Source organism: Choloepus didactylus, chromosome 4 (assembly GCF_015220235.1).
Source record: "Choloepus didactylus isolate mChoDid1 chromosome 4, mChoDid1.pri, whole genome shotgun sequence".
In the NCBI taxonomy this organism is placed as follows: Eukaryota; Metazoa; Chordata; class Mammalia; order Pilosa; family Megalonychidae; genus Choloepus; species Choloepus didactylus.
Window position 1 is genome coordinate 100,068,172 of NC_051310.1, and position 26,517 is coordinate 100,094,688.

Genomic DNA, 26,517 nt, shown 5'->3' on the forward strand with positions numbered 1-26,517 from the left:
ATGAAGCCCACACAGAAAAATGCAGGCGTGAAAAATTGAGAGAAACAGAATTCTGATATTGTTTAAACTCAGGATTCAACCCTGGAACATTCCAGTTACAGGAACCAATAAGTTCCCTTTTTTTTTGTTTAATCCAGTCTGAGTTTGTATGCCTACAATCAAAAGGACTAACTATTATGGAAAGAATTGCCGGGATTCAGGCCAATAGACACACAGCCTTTAATTCTTTGAAAAACCAAACCAAGAAAGCTTTGGCTAGGCCTCAGGGGTTTCTAAATCAGAGCTGGAGATGAGACCATGGGTGTGGGGGCTGGCTGGACCCCCCTCAAAGTGCTTTACAGGTTGTGTCCCCTTCTGGGTTCACCACAGCCCCAGGAACCAGATGGGGCCAGGCCTCTGGGGCGGGAACGTGTCACCCAGCCTCTGATGCGGAGGAGCCCTCGGTGGAGGGACTGATGTCTGAGCTCCGGGGCACCACAGGATCCTGGCACCTGGAGAGGATCAGCCAGGGATGGCTGCCTGGTGAGGTGGCAGGAAAGATGACCTTGGTGATCCCCTAGGAAGTCGTCTATGCTGCTCCCTCAAGCCTGGAATGCCCTCCCTGCTTTGTCCATCTGGCAAACTTCTACTCCTCCTTCAAAATTCAGCTCAAGTTGCCTTATGAACCAGCCATTCCACTGCTAGGTCTGTACCCTGAAGAATTAAAAACAGGTATTCAAATAAAAACTTGGACACCAGTGTGCATAGCAGCACTATTCTCAACAGCCAAAGGTGAAAACAGCTCAACTGTCTGTCAGCTGATGAATAGATAAACAAAGCGTTGTATATGCCTATAGTGGAATATTATTCAGCCATAAAAAGAAATGAAGTACTGATTGTATGTGCTACAAAATAGATGTACCTCAGAAACATTATGCTACATGAAATAAGCCAAACACAAAAGGTCACATATTGTATGATTCCATTTATATGAAATATTGAGAATAGGCAAATTTATAGAGACATAACACAGACTGGTAGTTGGAGAAGGATATGGGGGAGAAGCTGCTTAATGGGTATGGGGGGATATGGGGGAGAAACTGCTTAATGCATATGGGGATTCAGGGTGATGAAAACATTTTGGAACTAGATAGAAGTGATGATCATACATTGTAAATGCACTAAATTCCCCTGAATTGTACAATTTAAATGATTAATTTTATGTTCTGTAAATGTTGCCTCAAAAAAAGAAATTCCAACTCAAGAGTCACCTCTTCTGTAAAGCCTTCTGTGACAGTTTTAAAACATGCCTGCAAATTATTTGCCTTTCTTCTCATCTAGAGGTGGATTCTATGTCCCCATCCCTTAAAAATCTCATTGGTCTTACAATATATCTGACCAATAAGGGGTGTTGGGAGTGATGCTGCGTGTCTTCTGCCTTGTCCACTGGGAATGCTTACTCTTGAACCCCTGAGACACCGCATCAAAAGCTCAACTACCCTAAGATTTCCATGCTGGAGAGGCCACAGTTAGGCATTTGGTTGGCAGTCCCAGCTGAGCCCATTCTCCAGCCAGCCCAGCTCAGATGCGTTAATGAAGGAGTGTCTTGGAAGTAGCCCCAGCTCCTACCTGTTCAGATCACCTCCAGCCAACAGAGTCATCTCAACTGAGGCCTCAGGCGTCTTAGAGCAGGAAAGACACAGCTATGCAGTGCCCTGTCCAAGTTCCTGGCCCACAGAATCTGCAAGCATACATAGTTTTTATTTTATGCCACTAAGTTTTGGGGTGGTTTGTTCTGCAGCAAGAGATAACTGGAACATTGTCATTGACTCCTCTGGCCAGACTTCATTCAGTGCTTCTTCCTCCATGTTTTTTTTCCCTCCAAAGTTCTTCTTGCATCCCTCCAGCAGAGCCCTGGCCACCCTGGGCTGTAATTGTCTCATTACTGGCCTGTCTCCCCTGCTACGCAATGAAGTCCTAGGAAGATAAGAGACCAGAGGCTGTAACTCCATCTCCATATTCAGGAGCTGGCACTTAGCAGACTTTAGCAGGTGAGAAAGAAGAGACTGAGGATGGCTTGGGGAAGCCCTTGACAGGCTTGGTCACTACAAGTGACAAGAGAAGCCCAACCAGGTGAGTGGCCACAGGATTCTACGGGAATTGGAACATGACACAAGTGTCACTCTAGGCTGCAGGACATAGAGAGGCCCACAGCAAGGATGACTTGAAGTTAAGACATGGAGGTAATGACCAGCTTCAGGCTCCTTCCATTGGTACCAACCATCAGCCCTAGAGATTGGAAAGGGGCTGAGGCCTCAGGGCAGGTCAAATGGCCTCCATTATGCAGAGTTGAGAACTCAGGGGCTGGAGTCAGGCCTGGGAGACTCATCTTAGAAACAAAGGTACAACTTGCCCCACTGGGTAGTGGAGCTGCCACTTATTAGATGACTGTGGTCTGGGGTCAGGTATTGGGAAGCTGAGCAGAGCCCCAGATTGCTAGCAGAAGTTCATCTGCCAGAGAACCCGAATAGCCCAGCTTTGAGGAGTAGGAGGCTTAAACAGAGAGTGTTTCCTTTGCTTCTCCTCTTAGGAAAATTGTTCCGAATTGACAAAAATAGCTGGAAAAATAGTCATGGAAATGTTAATAGCAGGGAAAGTTAACCCAATCTGAACTCGCTTCCTTGAGTTAGGAGGAGAGAAGACAGCATGCCAAGCAAATCTGGATCTGGATTTTAAGGCAGAAGCACCCACAGATGCAGAGCCCAGCTCTCAAGCCTGCCAGTGGGATGCTCCCTGGCACGGCCAAAAGCTTTTTAGAGAGGCCAGTTTTCTTGTTTGAGCCTCAAATAACTCTGTGAGGTTTCAGGAAAAGGGGAAAGAATTCAGATACTTAAAGGGAAGGAAGGAGTGTATTCACATTTGTTGAGACCCTTACATTCATTGAAAAACTTAATCCTTATAACAACCCTTTAGGGATATAATATTGGTCCACTTAATAGCCAAGAAAACTGAGTCTCAGAGAGTCTTAGTAAGGAAGTGCTGCTCTGGGACACCCTAAGGGACAAGGGAGGCAACATGTAAGGGCAGAGCCCCTCGGCCAATGCCTCTGTGACCCCTCTGAGGCCTCCATGCCCCTGTCTGCACAGTGACAGGGCTGAGCTCATGACCCCCACAGATCCTTGCTGAACCTCACCTGTGCCAATTGACAGCGTGACCTCGGGCAAGGCAATTACACTTCCTGAGCCTCAGCCCTCTCTTCGTTGGGTTCAACAAGGGTTAAATTTCAAAGAGAGGAGGTAGCCCCTTGACTTCTCCCACCGCCCATCCCTCTTTATGGAGTAGTGAATACAGAATTGGTCCTTTGAGAGCAGAGCAGAGAAGAGTCCAGGGACCTTCTTCCTCCTCCCTGTGAGCATCTGGGGCCCTTTGCTCATTCCTGGAGGTAAGGATCTCACATCTGAGGTAAGACAGGCACTCTGGCAGGCAGGTGTGGCTCTGGGCTGCAAGCCGAGGCCTTCCGGCTGGCAGTTTTCTAAGTGGGTACAGATGTGGTGTGAAAGCATCCAGCAGGCCAGCTGCTGATGAGAGGAGAACAGCCTTCCCACTCCAGCTAGTGCTCCACCAACCCTCTGCCTTCATTCAGGGCTGTGCTTCCTCCTCTCAGGGACAAGGCAGTGAAAGAGGTTTATTAAGAGTACACTTGTGAAAAACATGCACAGAAAAAATGCTGCACTATCTCCGGATGGTATAATTACAGGAGGTTTTTTTTTGAAATTTTACTTGTCTCCTCCTTCTGCCCGCCCCCCCCCCCCAGCCCCAGGAGAATGTTTTCCATGGGGAAGGAAAAAACAAAACAAAACATATATATATATATGTATGTGTATGTGTGTGTGTGTGTGTGTGTGTATAACAGCTTTGCCCTTACCAGTGTACTAAATGTGAATGTCAGGCAAGCATCTTGTCTCAGGTAATATGTGCTCATGGTACACAATTTAAAAGTAAAAAAAAGGTAGGTGTTCCTCACCCCAGCCCAGTCCCAATTCTCCACTATTACCATGCCATACAGTTCAGAGATACTCTGCATTTTATAAGCATATACTTGTGATGCCAGTCACTTATCCACCCTCAGTTGCACTCCTTGCCCTCCCCATGCTCTTCTTGGTATCGCAGAAGCTGACCCTTACCTGCAGCTGTTTCCCAAGATCCTGGACCAGTTGGCTTCTCGATGGGCTCAACCAATGGGAGGCACTGGGTGGAAGAAAAGAGCCTCCTCTTCCCCTCCCTCTCTGCCGTGGGTGGCTTCCTGGCAGTAGCTGTGACTCTTCTGTGGACAGGAAACGGTTCTGCCATGGTTCCAGATACACTGGGTGACTCCAGCCTCTGAGCTCCAGCAATTGTCTCATCCATTTGTCATTCTGGTTTAGGGGTGGCAGGTAGCTTCCTTCAGTCACTCATCTCTGGGCTGCCTCACCTTTCCCTATTTGGCTTCTCAGTTCTTGAATCACTTGGATAACTAGTTCCCTAAGTTAAATTCTCTCTGAAAAACCTAGACGTTTCTGTATTTCTAACTGGATTCTGACTGACCCCCTTTTTTTAATGGCTCTTGGTTAGGTGGAAACTTTAATGGATACATAGATATATTTTCTTTTTTTCCCCACACAAATTGTGGCATGTTATACAAGACTTCACATCTTCTTTTGTTGCTTACTAATATGCCTTGGAGTTGGGTTTGGTTTTTCCTTTCCATATCAATATATAGAAAGCTGCCTCATTTTTTTTTTAAAGGCTACATAGGAGTCCATAATATGCATTACAATTTATATAACCAGTCCCTGTGGATGCACATATAAGCTGTTTCCAGGTTTTTGCTATTATAAATGGTATATTGGTACATATCCTTGTACCTATATCATTTCACCCCTATGGAGACTTACCTGCAGGATAAATACCTAGAAGTGAAATTGCTGTCAGAGTGTAGGCACATTTATAATTGTGATAGATGTTGCCAATTTACCCTGCAGAGAAGTTGTGCCAACTTACATTCCCACCAAAGTGTGAGCATAAGCAGGTGCAGTGTGGAGGGAATTGTGGGAGCTCGGACTGTAAGTTCTCTCTGGGAGGTGACTGTGTCTCCTTTGCTCACTAGAGCATTCCCAGGGCTAAGCATGGTAGAAGACTCTCAATAAATATTTATTGAATAAAATTAATAAATGGAAAAAGTTAATAAATGGAGAGGTGCTATGGACAAAGCCAGAGCACATCTTCCCGGCTCTGCTAGTGACCAGCTGACCAGCCTTGAACAACTCCCTTGGACTCCATGATTCTCAGAGGCCCCTCCAGCTCTTACCGCCTGAAATGAAGGGTTTGCAAACCTGGCAGAGCCTCAGAATCACCGGGAGGGCTTTAACAATGAAAGATCCTTTGGAATTCACCTGCAATAGGTCTCTGTCGGGAGTCTGTGGTGGCCTCTGGGAAGGGGACCCTTTCAGGAATGAAAACTCTTTTCCAGAAATGAATGACTTTCTCCCTGAGCTGCTGGGTGCTGCTGGCTGAGAGCTCTTGGGCTGCTGGCCCTCTTTGGGAAATGCCTCAGCTGGAGAGGCACTTGTCCAAAGTCATACCGTTTTTTTGGGGTGACAGGATCTAACAACTGATCAACATGGGGTATAAAGACCTACCCCCTCACCCTGTCTCAGGACAACTCTGAAGGGTCATCTCGGCTTTAGAACTCTGCACAGGGCCTCCTGGGGCCTCGACTGAGACTGCGTCTTCTCCTTCTGCCTAACCCTGCTTCAGTTCCCTCCTTTCCACAGGTGTTCTCCAAAGCATTCCTAACAAACCCCCTAAACCCCCTTTCCAAGTCCCAGAGAACCTGACCTGCAACAGGGCCCTAGAAACTCTGTTTTTTTTTTAACAACTCCCCCTCACCTCCTCACCCCCACCAAGTGATGTGACCTATCCTCTGTGAAGGTTACTTTGGTTGCATGGGATCGGACCTCGTTTTACTCTCTTTGCGCCATGGACTCCTCAGAATAATGTTTTTAAGTACACAAAACAAAATACATAAGCTTACAAAGGAAACCAATTATACTGAAATATGGTTATCAAAATATTTTTTGAATGATGATACAGTAGTATGTGCACATTTATGAACCCATCAATTCAGACCCAGCAGTGGGTCTAATAACTACCATAATTTTGAAGTAGCGAGGAGCGTAAACCATATCTCAGGACACCTGCAACAACTGTAATGTGATATGAAAATATACATGATTTCTGTTGGTTCAGAATCCCAGGTGCTGCTAATACTTACTGGGGTTTGTTGCCTGCATCCCTAATGGAGAGAAATGCTGAATTTCAGTTAGAAGTTAGGGGAAATAAAGATGTCCTTTTTTTCCCTCCAACTCCACAAAACCCCCGGAATCCTATCTGCAAATCCTCGTTCCCATGGGTGCCCTGCTCCAGGGGGCCCCTCCGTTGAGGGGTGGTCTCACCCTAAATCTCCAGGTGAGCTCTATTGCCGGTTTTTAAACAAAGGGTGGGAAGGGTGTGGGGGGACTCTAATCCCCGCCCTTCAGTGGGGGGTTTGCTCCCCTGAGAGCCAGCAGTGAAAGCTGAGCCTAGGGCATCAGTGAGCAGCCCAGCCCAAACCCACACCTCCGCCAAACCCTAGCCTCTAGTTAGAGCAGGTTTCCGGTTACACCAAAACAAGGCGCCAAATTGATCCTCCAAGACCTCCAACAGGGCCGCCTGCTCCTCCTGCCAGCGGGGGCTCTGCTTTGGACCCAGCTCCCGCCCTAGAGGAACATGCCCCAGTCTGGACCCACAGAAACATACTAGCCTATTAAATTAAGAGCAAAATCCATTCAAGGCACGTTAATCACCTCACTCCTTTGAATAAATCATTGTGATTTATCTGCCCTGAGGCCTGACATGTGGAAGCTGGTGTAATTATGCTGAGGTGAGTGTGGTATTTGCTGACTGTCTTAGAGGCGGGATCAGGAAAAGAGAAGAAAGTGAGAATCCTGAGGATCAGGAGAGGTGGAGAAAGGGGGTAGCTTTGTAAAGAGGAGCTTCCGAAACCGTAAACCGCTGGCAGCAGGTGGCAATATGGAAGCCTCGCTCACTGAGATGCATGATCCGTTCCCCACCCCCCAGGACCACCCTAGACTGAGTGATATCCTGAAAGGGACACTTCTATGTCCAGCCCCAGCACCTACTCATCAGGTGATGTTGGCAAATCATTCATATCTTATAGCTTCGGTTTTCTCATTTCTAAAAGGGGACAATAATACCCACCTTAGCCAGTCTCATGGGGTTGTGAGGATTCCGTAAGGATGTGTGGGGGATGCGCCAAGGGTTTGTAAATGCAGAGCACTTGTGAAAGAAGTTCATATATAATGGGAGGATATGGAGGCAGTTGGGAGGTGGGGACCGCTGTGTACAGATGTGCAGGTTGTTCACTGTTCAAGGGAGTTCCGCCCTCCCCATTCTGCTGGCCTGCTTGTGAAGCCACTCCCCCAGCACAAGGCTGTGGAAAGCATGCCTTGTTATAATGCATGCAGGATCCCCATCTATCCTTGCCAACCTCATGACCCAGGCTAAAGGAGGGTGGGAAACAACCCTCCTGCCTGTTTTCTGAGCTTTTGTGGAGCTCTTAGACTGAAATTATTTAATGGAGACATTAAAGCAACAATCTTAACTTGTTTTAGTTCCATAGATAATAATTAAAAAAAAAAAAACAGTAGATAGGTTAGGTGTTTTTTGTTCGTTTGTTTTTTCTTTTTAACAACTTGCAACTTGCTACCTTAGTAAATGCAGCTTCCACCAAGAAGGCAGACTGTCTGCTGCTGAAGAGAGGTGGCTATGACCTGGCTGTGTCACGGGGAATGTCCACACTTGCTCTGTGGACCTTGCAGAAGCACCTAGGTCATCCAGAGCTGCCTCCAACTTGTCCCTCCTTACTCTTTGAATCCCAGCTATATTACTTGTTTCAGTATAAAAACTCTAGTTTTGGAGGCTTGCAGAACTTCTGCTGGCTCTCTCTATACCCAACATGAGAACACAGTCAGTCCCCCATGGTTATAAGGGTGTGGTGGGGGCATCTCTCAGAAAAGGGTAATGCCTTGGACCAGAGGCTGAGGGTGCAATGACTGTAGTAGGCTGAGTAATGCCCCCCAAAGATACCCACCTCCGAATCTCTAGAAACTCTGACTGTCACCTTATATGGGAAAAGGGACTTTGCAGATGTGATTAAGTTAAGGATCTTGAGATGGGGGGATTATCCTTATAAGAGGAGGTAGGAGATCAGGGTGGGTAGCAGGAGAAGCATATGTGACAACAGAAGCAGAGATACAGTGATGTGGCCACAGGCCGAGGAAGCCTGGCAGCCTCCAGAAGCTGAAAGGGGCCGGGAATGGGTTCTCTCTGGAGCTTGCAGAAAGAACCAGCCCTGCTGACCGCCTTGATTCTAGTCCCTTAACACTCATGTCAGACTTCTGACCTCCAGAACTCTCAGAGGATAAATTTGTGTTTTTAAGCTACTGTTTGTGGTAAGTTGTTACAGCAGCAATTTACCACTGCACCTCATGATCTTGAAGGTCGAGTATGGAGCTAGTGTGATTTCAGGAACACCCAGTGTGCCCCTGTACCTAATCTTCACTCTCAGCATCTGATATTCCATTATCAGGGATAACAGGAATAATGGCTGGTGTTTAATGAGTACTTACTATGGGCCAGACTTGTGGCTAAGTGCTTTATACACATAATGGCTATCTCCTTTTAGCAGAGAGATTCTCAACAACTAATGTTGATTCAAATTCCCCTAGAGTATTATTACAATATATCTATCTATATATGGGCACCAGGACCTTAATCTAGACCTTCTAATCAAAATCAGCAGAGACGGAGCCTGGTTATCTGTGTGTTTTAAATGCTGCACAGGTAATTCTAGTGTGCTCCAAAGGTTTGCCAAAGGATACTTTTCAAAAAACTTAAAAAGCATAACTTACACAAATATATAATGAGCATGTGTCAAAGACTTGTTCAACTAATTAATGAGGGAACCCAGCAGGATGGCAAAGCTCGTTCAAAGGAGGACACTAGAGATTGAGGTATAAATAGTCCGGTAAAGAAAGAATGCTGGAAGAAGATGGCTAAATGAGCTGCAAAACTGGTTACTGTCCTAACATTCAAACAAACTATAACTACCTTTGGGGTTATCTTCTTTTGTATCACATAGAAATCCTTTGCAACCTACCAAGTTTCTACAATTAACATCGATTTTTACAAAATCTGGGTCCTGAGGGGCATGGAGATAGGGAGATAATAGGACACCCTTGCTGCCTTCATACGTGCACTGCCCAGAAGGGGAAGGGCATGTACACAGATATTCCATACACAAGACAGCAAGTTAAGTAAGGGCCTTATACAGGTCTGTGCAAAGCACTCTGGGATTCAAAAGAGGAATCTAGCACTTCTGCTTTGAGAGATGGAGGAAAAGTCCATGGAAGGAGGAGGTGTCAAAGGAGCTGGGCTTTGAAAGATGGATAAGATTTCTACAGGGAAATATGGGAACGAAAGGCAGTCCCTCTGCCTGGGCAAAAGCTCAGAGGCAGAAAAGCAGCAGGCATGTTTAGAGGAATGGTGAGCAGTATAATTTGACAAGGGCAAAGAGCTTGTTTAGGAGACCAGTGAGCTATAAGTTAGGACAAATAGTCAAGGTGGGACCATAGAGCATCTTGAACACCAAAGTAAAGGATCTGGGCTTCATCCAGCAGACAACCAACGACCACTGCTGGTTTGGGGAAGGGGGCAGGGGAAGGGAAAGAGGGGGCATGTCTAGCATGTGGAGAATGGATTGGATAGCAGTACAGGGCATGGAGGGAAGACAGACTCCAGATGGAGACCCTGCCCCACAGACAAGGATTTTGAATATCATAATTTTAGGAAGGGTCAGCTCTGTGTGTGTTCTGCCATCTATTTTGGATTCTATCTTTCCTTCACCCAAATGGAGGCCCTTCAGGGTCAACCCCAGTTCCAAGACCAGCAGCAGTGGTGGAGAAGGACCTGGGCCATGTTGCAGTAGGGAGCTGGGGAAAGGAGGCTCCTACCTCCCAGAGTTCAAAGTGCTTCCTGCTCCCACTGCCACCCCCAGGGGCCAAGGGCCAGGTCCTTGAGGGGCCGTCACCCTCCCCTACTTGGCTTTCTCCCTCGGGTAGGACATGCTGCACTGCCAGCCCCACCCTTCAGGCCCTCCTATCAAAACCATCCTGGTGCGGGGCAGGGTTCTGAGAATGCTGATCCTGGGGTAAGATAAAGCAGGGTTCAAATCCTGTCTCTATCACTTTATTGGTGGTATAACTTTAGCAGCCTGAGCCCCCGATTTCTCAGCTGTACAATGGGGGTGATAATAATATTTCCTCCCTAGGTTGATGTGGGATTCCGTGAGCTGATGCATGACACACCAGACATGAAACACAGCACACGGTGCATGCTCAGGCATAAGGGAGGATGATACTAATAAGCTCCACCTACTTCTGGAAGCCTTCCTTGCCCTTGTAAACTTTGGAGAGAAAACCTTCTTAGATGAGGAGGGGGACACCTGAGTTTTAGTTGCCTTTTTTTTTTTTTTTTTTTGGCCACTGTTTCACTTTGGACACATCCCTGTCCCTTGGGGGACTTCAGCTTCTTCTTTTGTGAAATGCTGGGGCTTGTGTGGGTGGTGCATATTGAGCTGGACAATCTCTGGGCCCTTTCCAGCCATCAGGTTCATTTTATTCATGTCTGCATGCCTCTGAGCCCCTACTATCACCAGGCACAGTGCTGGGCAATGAGACATAGCTGAGAACAAAGCTGATAGGATTTTTACAGCTGAGGATCCAGCCAAGGCTCCCTCCCAGCTCCCACTATGTTCTCCCTCTCAGAGCCACTGGGTGGGCCTAGGGGTGGGCACCTAATGCAGGTTCCTGAGAAATGAGCATTCAGCTCTGTGCCAGGCCAGCACTAGGTGCTGAGGCTACACGGGTAAAAGGCACGGCCCCTGCTCTCAAGATGCACATCTAGGTGTGGGGTGGGGTGGGGTACATATATAAGGGTGCACTGTGATGGGGGAAATGGGGGAGAGAATCATACCTGTATTTGGATGCGCTGGGGAAGGCTTCCCAGAACTGAGTCCCTGAAGAACGGGTCGTTTTCCAGTAGAAGAGGGGGTGGGCATTCCAGGTAGAGGTAGCAACAGACACAAAGTCCTGGAGGTGCTCCCCCTGCATGGGAGTATCTGGAGGGAGGTAAGTAGAAAGGTAAGTGGAGAACCATGAATGGCCATGTTGGGGAATTTGGACTTTATCCTGCAAACTATGAGGATCAGAGATATTTAAGAAGGAGTGTCAGGTGACCAAATCTACACTTGAGGATAGTCACTATGGCTGCAGTGTGGGGATTGAGTTTGCTAAGGGAAGAAAAGAGGCAGAGGCAGCTGGGGCAAAGATACAGGCATAAGATCAGTGGGTGCCTAGACCAAGGGGCTGAGAAGAGGGCTGGAGCCAAGGGATGGTGTGGGATGGAAGGTCAGGGCTTGGTGGTGGGTTGGGTGTGGGTGGGGGGAGCCTGTGATGCCTTCAGAATGCTGGCTAGACCACAGGGTGAATGGTGAGGCTGGTCACAAAGATGGGAGGAAGAGGAGCAGGTTGGGGGTGGGTGGAGATGATGGGTATGTTTGGAAATGGTGCATTTGACATGGCCAGGGACCTCAGGAGGAGAGGCCCAGCAGGCAGGTGGCTACCTGGGCCTGAAGAGGAGCAGAAGAAGCTGGGTTATGTAGGAGTTGAAAGCAGACAGGTGAGCGTGGCAAGCATAAGTGTGAAGGACCTGGCATAGGAAGGGCATTTTGAATGAGAAGAACACAGGACTGAGGCAAACTCCAAGGGATGCCACCCCATTAAAATACCTCTGTTTTCTTCTGATTGTAAGAGTAATACATGCTCATTGTGAAAAAATGTGGCCAACTGTTTTGCGTCTCTCTTTGTTGACAAAGAGATCACTTATTCATTCAGTATCACTTATCGAGGGCCTACTATGTGCCAGGTGTGGGGCTAGGTCATTTTTTTTTTCAACTTTATTGAGATATGATTTACCTAATGTAAAATTCATCCATTTCAAGTATACAATTCAATGATTTTTTATTCAATTTGCTGAGTTATATTATCACCATAATCCAGTTTTAGAACATTTTCATGATGCCAATAAAATCCCTCATGCCCACTTACAATTACCAGCTAATTCCACCTCTAGCCCCAGGCAACCACTGATCTATTCTGTCTCTGAAGACTTGCCTAGGCTTCATTCTGACTGATCCCTCCAACTACCGAATTTTGGTTGTAAATCACAGTAGCAGCCCTTCTTGGGGCCCTCAGGACTGCCCCGTGCTGCAGGCATCCACAGCAATCCTTGGCTCTAATGCCAGTACCCCATTGCCTACAGCCCAATGTTTGCACACCCCATTGCCAACATCCCTTCACCAACAACCCACTGCCAATATCCAAAGCCAACATCCCATCCAACACATCCCATTGTCCTATCTCTTCCAAGAGCTGGCTGATCCTCTGCTGCCAGCTGCTCCTCCAAATGTCTGGAAGTCCCAGCTCTGCCCTGCTCAAGCATCTCCTTGCCACCTCACTCTCTGACAGCCCCTCACCACCAAGGAGCACCCAAGGAACCAAAAAGACTACAGCTGAAAGACCTCTTTTTTTGTCACAGAAAAATCATGGCAGACCTCCAAATGCAGAGGGACCCTCCTGGAAAAGAAGAAATTCCACTTCCATTCAGTCAGAGATATCACCCCCCTCCCCATTATCACACTTCAAATTTATGACACCAAACCTCAAATAGACACTCAAAACTGACAAACAAGCCCTCGAATATCTACTTTTCTACTCCTGGAATGACCATTTCACACATTCTTTCTTCATGAACTTCCAATATCGTCTCCCTGACACATAGCCACCCTTAACCGCAGACCTTGTCATCCCCCCACCTATTCCACTACCATCCTGTGTTTAAGTGCCTGGCTCCACCTTCCTTCTGGTAACGCGGGCTGAGCTCTCTGCCTTTGTTCCTAAGTCCAGCCCCCAACCTGATTTGGGTCCCATTGCTCCCTGTCATCTCCTCTCCTCCCTGCACTGTCCACCCCCCCTACTTGACCACTCTCAACAGTGCATTAACATCTTTTAAAAATCTTCCCTTGACCCCATATTAATCCATTTCTCTGTTCCTTTCCCAGTAAAAACATCTCCAAAGAGTTGTGTATATTTTGTTTTACTCTTTTGTTTTACTGCCCATTCTTTCTTCAACCCATTGTGGCATTTTAAATAGGTCCTTGCAACACAATACAAAAACAAAAACAAAAACAAAAAACAGAAAATAATATATGGTAAAAAGTAAGGCAATCCCCTCCCCTGTTCTGAGCCACCCAGTTTCGCTCTCCAGAGGCAAATGATGTACTCGTTTCTTGGAATCCTTCAAACATAAGCAAATACCCCAATCCACTCTGGTCGGGCTTCTATCTCTACCCTAACTCTGAAAAGACCCTTATCAGGGTCATCAGTAACCTATATCAGGCCACGCCCAAGGACCAATTCTCTGTCTTCATCTTACTCAAATTCTCAGCAGCATTTGACCTGCTGACCATTTCCACTTGCTTCTCCTCCTCCCTCTCTGCTCATTTTTTCCAGTCTCCTCTGCTGGCTCCTCCTCCTCCTTCATCTGGTTCTCTGAATGTTGGTGTGGCCGACTTGCCAAGGAGAATGATCCTCAGGGGCTGCCTGCTTCTCAGAACCTCTCAGGACTCAACCCAAATGTCACTTCTTCCAAGAAGCCCTCTCTGACCTCTCCCAGGCCTCTCTACCAGTTTCACCTTCTCAGTTCTTGAAATTACTTGTCTGTGTTTCTGCCCCCCCGGAATCCAGTCTCCCAGAGGGCAAAATCTTTGGTATTGTTTCATAGTTTATCCCCAGCACCTAAAACAGTGCCTGGCACATAGAAGATAATAAATATTGCTGATTGACTCTAGAAATGAAAAGCAAGGTTACAGTGAAGGATAGGATCTCTAAGTGCTGAGAATCCTTCCTAGCATAGTCTTAATCATCCATGGTCTCTTTGGAGCTAAAAAAAATATTCTAGAATGTATCCTTCCTGTCAATACCTGCTTACTAACATGAGACTTGGCAGAAGTCAGAAAAGTAATCCTATTTAACTCCTTCCTCTGTCCTCATACCTAATAGAATTGTCCTTCAAGTACATCATATCACAGGCTAATAAATACTAAAGGCTCCTTTCCCCCCACTCCCCAGCTCCTTCTTTCCCTACATTTCCCCAGTGATTTTCAGGAGAAACAAGCTGGCTTTACATCAAACCCAGAAGAAATGGGAAGGACTTGCACTAACTCATCTCCCTACTGGGAGACATAAATTTGCCCATAAATAAAGCATTTTATTATTTAGTATGAACATTAAATTTCATCAGCACATAGCATGTGTTTCATTATACCACACACTAACATGTATTTAAAAATGAAATTCTGGAATCCCTCCCTGGCTTGCAGAATTCTAGCAAAGAGATTCCAATACAGTCTAAGAGAAAAGCCTCAGCCCTGCCTTCCCAAACGGCACAGGTAATCATCATTTTTACTTTTACATTTGCATGGCAATTTGCAGTGATTTACCCTGTGGCAGTGGAGATGGCGAAGATGCTCTTATTGTGCCTTTTGCTGCGTCTCACCACTGCGGCTTCCAATCTACTGCAGGCTGGAAAATGAAATACTATAGCCAAAGCTGTTAAAATCATGTCCAAAGTAAGCATCCCTAGGCCCCAAATGAGTACCGAGAGAATTTTACATGACAGGTACAGGGACCCTGTGATGGTTGTTCTGGATGTCCTCAACCCTGCCCCTCCCCCCCTTTTTTTTACTACTTCCCACTCCTTTGTTCTTGGCTGTGCTCCAGAGCAAGGCTTCTCAAATGTTAATGTGAATGTGAATCACCTGGGGATCTTGTTAAAATGCAAGTGTAATTCAATAGGTCTGGGGGTGAATTTAATAAACTCTCAAGTGATTCTGCGATGTTGCTGGCTATCGGACCACACCTGGAGTGGCAAAACTCTAGGACTGCACCATCCAACATGCTAGCCATGAGCCACATGTGGCTATTTCAATTCAAATTAATTTCAAATTAATTAAACATAGATGAAATTTAAAATTCCGTTCCTCTGGTGCACGAGCCACATTTCAAGCACACAATGGCCACGTGTGGCTTGTGGCTACTGTATTGGATGGTGCCGTTATAGAACATTTCCCTCACTGAGAAAGTTCTGTTGGACACCGCTGCTCTAGAGAGCTGAGGCTGTTGAAAACATCTTCCCCAAAGCGTGATGTGCTGCTGTACCTTGCCACCCTGGCGGTGGCAGTAAGGTAAGACAAAAATCTATCCGCGGGCAAATGCAAAAGCACGATATATTATTCTGTCCAAATGAAATCCTCAGTCTTTCATGGCGTTTTCCTCTTCCTCAGACCCCCCACTGTAGGTGCATCTGGGTCGGTAATGCTCATGGCTGTCATTTCGAGGCTGTGCAGGCTTCCTGGGAGGAGCGGCTTTTGTGCCTCCTCTTTCCTGGTGACTCAGTTTGGGAGGGGCCGTTTACAACAACCTGGGCCCCACTGTCCCTTCCCCTCATCCTCTTTGTTTGTGAAGGGTCTGGAATGTGGTGGAGGGAGGTTTAGAGGAGAAAATCCAAGGAACCTACTTTCCCGAGGCCCCGTGTCTGCAGCTTCCACTTCTCTGGACTTCTTCATTCCACCAGGAGGTGGGGGGAATGGGATTGCCCAAGAGTTGAATTAATTCTGCACACGTTGGAGCAATAAAGCAACGAGACCCACTCCCTCCTCTGAAACTGATGCAGGGGCCAGCAATTGCCGTAACCACTGACAGCAAAGCTAGGGGAAGGAGGGAGGTTGGAGAGACATTTTCCAAGAATGCCTTTCATGTGCACTCAGAGCTGTCATCCCCCGCCCCCCCCCCCCCCGCAATTCTGTAACCGGGACCTTGGGCGATTTCCCAAAGTGCAGTTGGTGTGCATATGGTTGGCTCTAGAAGTCACCCCAGAGGCAAACAAGTGAGGCACAGGAAATGCCTGCTTTGCCACCCTCAGAATCCATGGCTCAGCAGGGCTGGGAGGGAGCAGAGGACTGGGATGCCTTGCTCTCTGGGGGGGACCATTGCTCCTCGCTAAAGCAATGAGAGGCTGGCCTGGAGCTGAACCCGGGCAGCCTCCCTTCTTGGGAAAGCGCGCTGCTAATTCCCATGGGAGCTACAGTCCTTATGTCTATAAATGCACATGCAAAGCCAATGCCGTCCATCCCAAATAATCAGGGGAATCCTTCAGCCAACCAGTACATATATAGCCAACACCACTGGCTGGAAGAACAGTGGAGCCAGAGTCAAAAGAACTGGATTTGAAGGCTGCCTGACCTTTACCAAGTGTGTGACTTTGAGCAACCTCCTCTTCCCTCTGTTTACTTATCTATAAAAAGAGGATAATACCTATTTTTCAGGGTTGTTGTTCAGCATATGGTACACAGTAGGTGCTCAATGAGTGTTGATCTACCCATTTCATACCTACTTGATGGCAGGCACTGGGCAGGGCAGTGGGGGAGACGATGGTGACACTGTCCCTGTCTTCGTGGAGTTCATTATCTGGAGAGGGAGACAGACACTAATCAAAGATTCACACGAAAAAGTGCAAAGTGACAACTGTGACAGAAGCAACAAGGAGAGCTACAAAGTGTAATAAGCATCGATAATGGGGAAACTGACCTAGTCAGGGGGGCTGAGGCAGCTTCTCTGAGGTTGTGATGATTGAGTTGGGAGCCCAAAATGATAGATGTCAACGAGGCAACTCAGGGAGGGAAGAAAGCAGAGGCCCAGTGGCAGGAGAGCGCCTGGCAGTCATGAGGAGTGGACAGAGGGTCAGTGCAGCGGGATGGCAGCGAGTCAGGGGACACACGAGGGAAGAGACTGGAGAGGAAGCTGAGGTAAAACTGTGGACATCAACCTTCTAGGGCCTCAGCACTACACTAGGTTGCGGAGGTCAAACCAATTATAAACACGTCTGCCCTCAAGGAGCTTACAATATACTAAAACAGGAGTTCCTTTCAATAGTCTTTAGTGTATCAAATCCAGTTTTGCATCTTGGGCCATGCCCTGTAGGAAATTAAGATGGTGTCAACTCGCCCAACTGGAGTCTCTAAAGCCACTGCACTCTTACGCACACACATAACCCATCGGCAGGGAAAAGAGAGCAGATCAGATCTGCCTTCCCGAGGAGGTCCAGGGATGGTATTGGAGAATGAATCTTGCCTGACCGGGAACATTCCTTTTCTGCACAATGCCCTGCCCTCTCCGAGCAGGCTGCTGGCCTCTTGAAAGAGAAGCTGGAGTGTCTATGTGAATCGCATCCCATTTTCCTGAAGCTACACAAATGGTTTGCATTAGGGAACCATGGTGCTTTGCTGCCTTCATTCTTTCCAGATGAGGGTAGAACTGCAGGCATCATAACTGCATGAATAAGTGGGGTGATTGATGCCTCCAGCCAATCTGAGGGGGCCTTCCGCTGATGTCGGTGAGAAGTGCCCCAACCCCACCCTCTTGGAATGGCTCAACCCAAGAACCAGAAACTCTTGACCAGGGAAGAGGAAGTCGTATTCCCCGTAGTGGGCATATCTTTGTTCTTACCCTAGGTGTGGCGGCTTGCTTTCCTGACATGCTCCACGGCAGGTTGCTTGATGGTGGTGACAACAGCAGGAGTAGCTCTTCCGTGCTAGGTGGTTATTGTATCAGGGATGCATCTTAGCCCACAAACTTTACATTAACCTATAACTGAACTAAATTTCAATGTCGAGCCCCATTGTAGCAGGTGTTAGAAATTTAACCTCAGTCAATTTGGGGTCTCCCTCCCTGCATTGTCCAAGAGTGAACTGAAGCTCTGGGGAGAACTAGTTCATGGAGAACTAGGTGGAGTGGTGGGGGGTGGCCTGTGATCTCAGTGGGGTCAAGGCTCATCACGACCATCAGCCGCCACAGCAGCCTGGTCTCAGCAGTGGAGCCGAGTGGACACAAAGAATGCTTCTGGGGCTACACGGCCTGGGTTCAAACCCCAGCCATGCCTCTCACTGGCCCTGTGACCTTGGGTAAGTCCTTAACCCCTTGCAGTCTCAGTCTGCTCCTCTGTAAGATGGGGATAATAATAGTGCCTGTCTTACTGGGTTGTTGTGAGGACAAAATGAGTTATTGCCCGTGAAGGGCTTTAGAACAAGCGCTCCTCGCAGACATCCTCCGCCTTTCCCAGTGGCGGCTGATGTGGGTTAACCGCACACAAGGCCCACGTCCAGGCCTTTCCTGAGCACACAGGACCAAAGGCTGTGCCAGCATCCAGCTGAACCCGGAGAGTTTGGGGAGGCTTCCTTGGATACATGTTGGCTTCAACACACCTCATGGCTACTCCTGCCTGGGTTCCGTGTTGGATCCTGCCATCTCCTCGGCTCTTTCAAGAGATGGGGCGCAAGCCTTCTCCTTTTAGGTTCTCAAATGTATCTGGTGTGTCTGGTCACCTACTCTGCCTTGGGTGCTTGACCCGAACGGGGCAGGGCACAGCCTCCTCCCAAGACCCCCACCCCCAGCAACTATGATCTTCATTTTCCTCACCTCGTTTCTCCTCTGAGGAGCCGAGACCCCCACCCTCACTCATCCACATCCCTCAGCACCATAAATATCTCCAGGGCATTGGCATTTGTGACTCAAAAGCCAGAAACCGACTCTTGTTTCCAGGGCTCTGCTGTGTCATTTCTTCCTCTGAGTAGCAAACAAGGAATCCTTTGGCTGGCTGAACAGGGGCAGTGCTGGGCAAGGGGCAGAGCAAATGTTGTGGTTTAGGGAAACAGAGCCTCAGCTAAGATGTCAAATGTTTTCTCTGCCTTCTATGTTGCCATCTTCCTGAGGACTCAGCACAGGGCTAGTGTCTGCTCGTGAGAGTAGCAGTGTTAGTCCTAGAGGCCCGCTGCTGCGGGGTGGGGCCAGCACCCTGGGAACCCCGACACCCTGCCAAGACAGCTGTAAAGGCCTCAGAGTCAAAGGCAGGGAGCTCCTGAGAATCCCTGCAGTCAGCGTGTCAGAAAAATCCCAAATGGCCCAGCCAGCCACTGCCTCCAGGTGCCCGGGGCATCCTGGGCACTCAGCCAGCTGCTGGTGCCAGCACTGAAAGTGCTTCCTGCTAAGCAGCCCAATCAAGCTGTTTCTGATTACACAAGAGACTTAGCCCTAGCAAGAAGAGGACCAGCTTTAGCCATCCTTCTGGAGTCAGGCTCTGTGAAGACCCACTGCCATTTCTCTCCATTCCTGCCGCGCTGGCCTCGAACATAGGAACTTTGCTCCCACCCCAGGACCTCCGCACTCACTATTCCTTCTGTCCACACTGTTCTTCCCTAAGACCCCTAAGGGCTAGCTACCTCGCCTCCTTCAGGTCTTTGCTCAGGTGTCATCTTATCAATGAGGCCCTCCCTGACCATCCTATTTTATATTGCTCTCCTACCCCTCCTGTCTCCACTTCCTTCCCTACTTTATTTCTCTTCAAGGCTCTTTGCACCATCTGGCCTATTTATAATTATCATACTCCCCACTCCATGTATCTGCTCTATGAAGGAAGGAAGGACTGGGACTTCACATGTCTTCTCCCCATTGTATAAACAGAGCAATAAAGCCCAGAGAGGTTAAGCAACTGCCCAGGACCACACAGCTATTAAGTAGAAGAAAGAACTCTCTCCTGGTTAATTTCTAATGACATTGTTCCCTGAACATCCTGCTTTTTCCAGCCTTCCCATGTTTGTTTGTTTTTTTCCACAACTTGCTGATACTTAAAATTCCCTCCTTTCCATTTCCTGCCCTCATTGAGAGTAACCCTCCTCCTAGGAACTCTCAGTTCATTGTTTATATCTCATAAAGGTTCTTACCAGAATCCGCCTGGATTTCTGGTTGTTTGTGTACTTGGCCTGGAGAAACCCCAAGTTAGGTGCCATGTTTTCCCATCTCAATACCCCCTGCTTGTACCATCCTCCAGGAAGGGAGTAGAAAGATGAAAACAGGCTTCTTCAGCCACAGTCCTCCATCTCCTCTCCAAACCTCCATTCATACCTGAGAGCTGAAAGGGGAAAAGGGGGGCTGAGTGACAGATGCTGACTGTAGGCATCAAAGAATGAATGGAGGCAGGAAGGGGTGACTACCCCTGCCTCTCTCTGGATTATTCATTCCTTAAGGACAGGCTTTGCAGGTGATATTTCTTTGAAGTCGCTACAGTGCCTGCCCCTGGGAATGGTAAAACAAGTTGTTTGAACCCATTTCAAGTCCAATTCTGACTGTAAACAAGCTGGAAAATAGTTCTTGATGAGCCCGATGACCTCCCCCCACTGTCCCACAGCCCATTCCCCAATGCGAGGGTGAGACCCAAGTCGAGTGCTCCACCTCTGAGCCCAGGGAGGCGGGCAGGCCCGCAGCAGGTGCACCCAGAGGGTGAGATCACGGCACTCGGAGGAGACACTAGCAGAGTCAACATTAATCAGGAGAGGAGGTGGGAGGGGATGTGTGCACACAGACCCTCCGGAGCCTCAGTCCTCCCATTTCCCCCAGCACAGCCCTAAACAATTCAAGCACCCGCTGACAGCTGAGATGGGACAGGCAAACCCCGAATGGGGCTTCCAGCTTGGATTTCACATAATGAGGCTTTGGAATCCGGGAAGTGATTACAAGCCCAATGGAGAGGGACCACCTACAGGTTCTGGAACCTTTCACTGCTCTACCACATGTGGCTCAACGGATGTCGGGCTCTCCAGGAAGCTGTGTGGAGATGAGAAAGATGAAAAACACAGACTCCCCAGCTGCACAGTTTAGGATAGGGCTTGGGAGTTTTGTGATGGAGGTGGGGAACGTTGGAGGGTGACACCAGGGTGAGAGGGATTGTGTCTTGGATTTTGGCATTCACCGAGAGGCGAGAATACAGGAGAGCCCAGAGCCCACCCTAGCAACTCCCACCCACCAGCAATAGACATGTCTATTGAGCACCTACTTTAAAATCGTGGAGGTGAGGGAGAAGTTGAGTTTCACAGTCAAGCTGCCTCATTTATAGATGAGACCACCAAAGCAGAGAGAGGGAAGGTGGTTTGCCTGGGATCACACAGGCTGAGAGGAGCTCAGCCAGGCCTAGATCTCAGGCCCCCTGTCCCTGGTGCTGTTAGCCCACCTGCCATTCTCTCCCAAGGTTTGAGCCAGGAGAGAACCAAGGCAGCCTAGAATCCCACCCACTCCCACTTATTTTTGTCTGAAGGGCTGAGTCATTCAAAGCCCAGCCTCTTGGTGGGTACTGGGGTGGCAATGGGGTAAACAGTGAGAACCCCATAAGCCTGTCACTGTGATGGGTCCTTTACTACATCTTTTCACTTCCCAGACTGTCCCTGTGAGGTGGTGAGGACTGTGTTCCTTGTTTTATGGATGAGGTAACTGTGGTTCAGAGAGGTTAAGTCACTTGCCCAAGGTCACACAGCTAGAAAGCAGCAGAGCTGTGATTCGAACTCAGGCCAGTCTGACACCAGCACCAGTTTTGTGCTGGACTCAGGGAAGGCAACCTGGAACAGGTGAGGCAGGAGCTGTGTTAAAAGGTAGAAAGTACTTTGGCAACTATAGCAAGGAAGAGAGAGAAAACTGCATCTTTGAGGTCAAAGATTCTTAGTGATAGACCTAAAGCTATCAGGCCCTCAGGCTGCCACTTAATTGCTACTGGCAGGGCCCTGAAAAAGCCTGCTCCTTTCAGCTCTGACTACAAACACAGATTCTCCAGGCAGGAAAGACGAGCTGGTAAGACACAAAGTTTCACAGGGATGGGGCTGGCGACCGGGAAAAGTCAGAGAAATTGCCCCAGAATTCCTCAGGGGAGACAGGAGGAGTTCAGTACAGCTGGCCACCAACAACATAACAGCCCTGGGCATCCAGAGGCTCAGCGGAGCAGGCACGACTTGAGGCGTGGAAGCCCTCCAGAGTCCAGATTAGCCTTGGGTCCAACCCAGAAACCAGTTCTGTTAAACAAAACATTTACCCAATCACCTCGTTAACTGCATCCATCCCAGAAGGTCAAACGCACTCATTCCAGCCTCTGCAAGGCTCTGGTTGGAGGGGATGGGAGAGGGCAGGCGCCTGAATTCCGGGGCCTTGTGTCCATGTTGGTTTAATTAGCTCCGTGATTTCTGCTTCCCTTGGGCACAGCTTCACAAGCCAGGGCCCGGCAGCTGCCTTGTGCCCCTAGAAGAGCCAGGAAAAGAGGGAGGGGCCCTAGGACTGTGGACCCAGGGTACAGAGAAGGCAGTTTGGTGACAGCAGAGCAGAGATACAAAGACCAAGGCTGGTCAGATCAGGTCGAAAGGACCAGGAGAGGCTCTAGGCGGAAAATAAGGCCAGCAAGTTTGCAGAGTGTGGGTTCAAGACAGAGACCATAAAGAACACAGCAGTGTCATTGGCCAAGTTGTGGGTGTTGCCAGCTATAGATATGACAGCCTAGGGGTACCCAGCAGGACTGAATTAAAACAAGTAGTTAAGACGGAGACTTCAGACAGGTCCCAGAATTCAGGGAATAATAATAAAGAGGATGAAAAGATTGGGAAACTCTAAAACAGTAGTTCTCCAAGTGTGGTCCTCGATCAGCAGGATTAGTTTAGCTTGAGGACTTGTTAGAAATGCAAGTTCTCTGCCCCCCCACCTCTCCCCCCCTTTGCAGGCCTACCAAATCAGCAACTCTGTAGGTAGAAACCAACAATCTGTGTTTTAATAAGACCTGCAGATGCTTCTGATGCATAATACAGTTTGAGATCCACCTGGCCACTCAAAGCATGGTCTATGGACCAGCACCATCAGCAACTTCAGATCATCTGAGAGCTTGTTAGAAAAGGCATGTACTGGTTTGCATATATTATGTCCCCCAGGAAAAGCCATGTTCTTTGACGGAATCTTGTGGGAGCAGACGTATTAGTGTTGATTAAGTTGGAACCTTTGGATTAGGTTGTTTCCATGGAGCTACAACCCACCCAACTGTGGGTGATGACACTGATTAGATAATTTCCACGGAGGTGTGGCCCCGCCCATTCAGTGTGGGCCTTGATTAGTTTATTAGAGCACTATATAAGCTCAGACAGAAGGAGCTCGCTGCTGCAGCCTAGAGAAGAACGTCCTGGGAGAACACTATTTTGAAACCAGAACTCCGGAGCAGACTCCAGCCACGTGCCTTCCCAGCTAACAGAGGTTTTCTGGACACCACTGGCTATCCTCCAGTGACTGCTGATGTGTTACCTTGGACACTTTATGGCCTTAAGACTGTAACTGTGTAACCAAATAACCCCCCTTTATAAAGCCAATCCATTTCTGGTGTTTTGCATTCTGGCAGCATCAGCAAACCGGAACAAGGCAGAAGAATCTCAGGTCTGGTGCCAGACCTACAGAATCAGATGCTGCAGTTTAAGAATATCCCCGGGGTATTGGCATGTATGTTACGGTTTGACAAGGGCTACACCTGAGCTCCAGGCCTTGGGCTTCTTTGGTCTGAGTGTGGATGGGTCTGTGCCCAAGGCCAGGGACAAATAGACACAGATGGCCATGCAGAAGGGGGCCACACAGTGCCAGATACAGGCAAGAGCTGTCCTCAGCCCCTCATGAATCCAGGCTGTTCCTAGAAAATGTCACCAACAGAAATAATGGCTTCACTGAGGCTGCAAACATGCCTAACCTAGGCATTGTGCAGAAAGCAGATTAAGGCAACAAGACAAAACAGCCTAACAGGCACTATTCATATTCCATGGGAGACAGCTGGAGCCCCTGAGATGCAGGCAGGCTCCCCACCCTCTGTGATGGAGAGATGATTTAAGGAGAAGCAGCCAAAGGTGGCCGCAGGCAAGTGAAAAACCCACAGAGACACTCCTGAGAAGACAAAGCTGCAGAGACCAGAGGCTGAACCTGTCTTCGTGCCTGACCAGGACTGGGATGAGTTCTCCTTCTTTCCAGGGAAACCAACCCAGTGATGATGAGTTACAGGAGAGGAGCTTGCCTTTGATGGCTCTAAGGCAGAATAGGAACGGCTTTATCCTCACTACAGCGGAAAGAATCCTCTCCTTCTGCACCTCCCTGCTTGCTTCCTGGTGCTTGTGATTCTGCCAGACTAGCCTTTCCATTCCCTGTAATAATAACTGCTAATTAATAGTAAATGGGTGTACTGTGTGCCAGGCTTTGAGATGAGTACTTGGTATGTACTTTTTTCATTTAATCCTTTCTTTAATGCTTTCTTTTAATACTACCTATGTACAATCCCATTAGGTAGGTACTACTATTTTAGGAGTTTTCAAATATTTAGGCATTCCTAAATTCTACTAGCTATTTCAATACCTAAATTTAAATGCCTAAATGCTAATAGGTATTTTCTATTTTTACAGATAGAGAAAATGAAACTAGAAGAAATTCAATAGCTTTCCAAAAGTGGGCTAGATAGAAAGGGGCACTGAGGAATAGCCCAGACATCCTGACCCCCAGGTTCTCCACGAAACTTCTTTGTCTTTGTTTTCCAAAGTGTGGTATTCAGACCAGCAGCTTCCTCATTACCTGGGAACTTGTAAAAATGCAGAAGCTCAGGCATGACCCAGACTTACAGAATCAAACTCAGCATTTTAGCAACATCCTCCCTGGACTGGTGTGCACACTGCAGTCTGAGAAGGCAGCTTAGCTGTTAAGTGCTTCCTTCCCCTGCAATGATCCAACCCCCCCAGGAACACAGCTGGTAACAGTCAGTGACACTTCAAGGGAAATGAGTTTCAGATGCTCTCTTGGGAACAGGATGTTGGGAACCCAGCCAGGCCACCAGGTTCTAGAGGGGAAAGGGGGAGTAGGAGAGAGAAAGAGAAAAAAAGGAGCGGCTGCCTTTGTAATTGCCATCATCAGAAATAGGTTTGGCCTAGAAACCAGCCATCCCAAGGTGCAGTATTATCTCCATTTTTTTCTGCAAATCACAGTCTGGAGAACAGACAGCCCATGCTGATACTACCTAGAAAGCTGCTAGAAGATTTTCTGGGTTTCACTTTTCCCGGACCTCAACTTCCTTTCTTGGGTAGGAGTAATAATTTCGCCTGTCTCCATCACAGGTGTGCTGAGGAAATGAGGAGGGGTCAGGATAGGAAAGGGTTTGGAGCGGGAAACAAGTCTAGGGCACAAGTGTCATTAAGTCAGTCAGGCGCTGATCTCTGCCCTGCAAAGCTGAGTCATAAAATCCCTCGTGTGAAGGCCAGTTCCCAGTCCATTCCATGCCTGACAGCGCCCCCGACCCCACCCCATCCCTGCTTTGCTGTTCTTCACACTAACCTGGGGCATTCGGGGGCCAGAAGCCTTAGCTCCTGATACCACTGCTAGGACAGGGTCTGCTCACTTATGAATCTGTTCCTTCCTAATGGAACATGGAATTTTAAGGCCTTTGAGAACAAGGCCTTATGTCATTCATGGCCACTGAACCACAGATTGGATTTCCAAGGGTCTTGAGAGCCCAGGCTCATTGGGACTTAAATCCCAGCTCCACCATCTACTAGCCTGTGATCCTGGGTGAGTTTCTTAACCTCTCTGTGACTCAGTTTCCTCATTTGACAGTGGGAATAATAATAGTCCCTAATAGATAGGACAATTGGGAACATTAAATAATGTACTACATTTAAATACTTAGTCAATGCCAGCACTTAATTGTCACACAATATTTGTCAGTTATTATTATTGCCCCATATTTCAAAGACTCTGTGGTACATCAATTGCGACACATCCCAGATTTCAGAAATGTTAAAAATGGTATTATTCATTCAACAGGATCCTCAAGAAAAGAGTCCCAAAGTCAAAGATGTTTGGGAAACATCGAGTTTGTTTCCAGCAAGATGCTTCAGAACCTTAAATGCTGCCTCTCAATGGGATCTGGAGAGTAGCTGTCACATTCAGTGTTTCTCAGTGTTGGTAGACAATGGAACCCCTTCTTTACGGAGCATCTTGAGGGTTCTGTTTTAGTTTTGAAAATGCTGATCTAGTCCATTGCTTTAATTTCATATATGGGGACACTGAGGCCCAGAGAGAGATTTCCTGAAGTTACTCAGTTGGTTAAGGGGTGGGGACTTGACCACTGAATATCCAAACTGGAGCCCCTTCCACCAAACTACACTGCTTCCCACTTCACCTGTTACCTATGATACTTAGTAGTTTTCAAAGACCTTCTGAGTCCTGATGTGTACTGCTCATCACACAACCCACAGAGGTCCCAAGAGCAGGGACCATTCCTTCTGTGTAGAGACAGTCACTGAGCCAACCAAGGAGTGGAACCCAGATCTGATTCCTGGGCTGCATGCTATATTTTCATAACACCCTAAAGACACTTCACTCAGAAGGG

General features: G+C 48.0%; 1 protein-coding gene across 5 annotated transcripts in view; it reads right to left on the reverse strand.

Annotated features, from left to right (window-relative positions):
* Positions 1-250: 250 nt before the first annotated feature.
* Positions 251-26,517, reverse strand: part of LOC119531718 — a 53,789-nt gene continuing 27,522 nt past the window's right edge. Inside the window, exons 2-7 of one of the 5 annotated variants that reach the window (XM_037833281.1) lie at positions 16,647-16,724; positions 14,699-14,780; positions 11,113-11,257; positions 4,164-4,394; positions 1,609-1,720; positions 251-693 (exon numbers count right to left, since the gene is read on the reverse strand). In XM_037833281.1, the coding sequence (XP_037689209.1) occupies positions 1,637-1,720; positions 4,164-4,394; positions 11,113-11,257; positions 14,699-14,780; positions 16,647-16,724 (620 nt within the window). In that variant the 3' untranslated portion in view covers positions 251-693; positions 1,609-1,636. Of the gene's footprint in view, positions 694-970; positions 1,957-4,163; positions 4,395-11,112; positions 11,258-14,698; positions 14,781-16,646; positions 16,725-26,517 lie in introns of those variants that run through there. The other 4 variants (XM_037833285.1, XM_037833283.1, XM_037833280.1 and 1 more) reach the window with 4 other exon arrangements.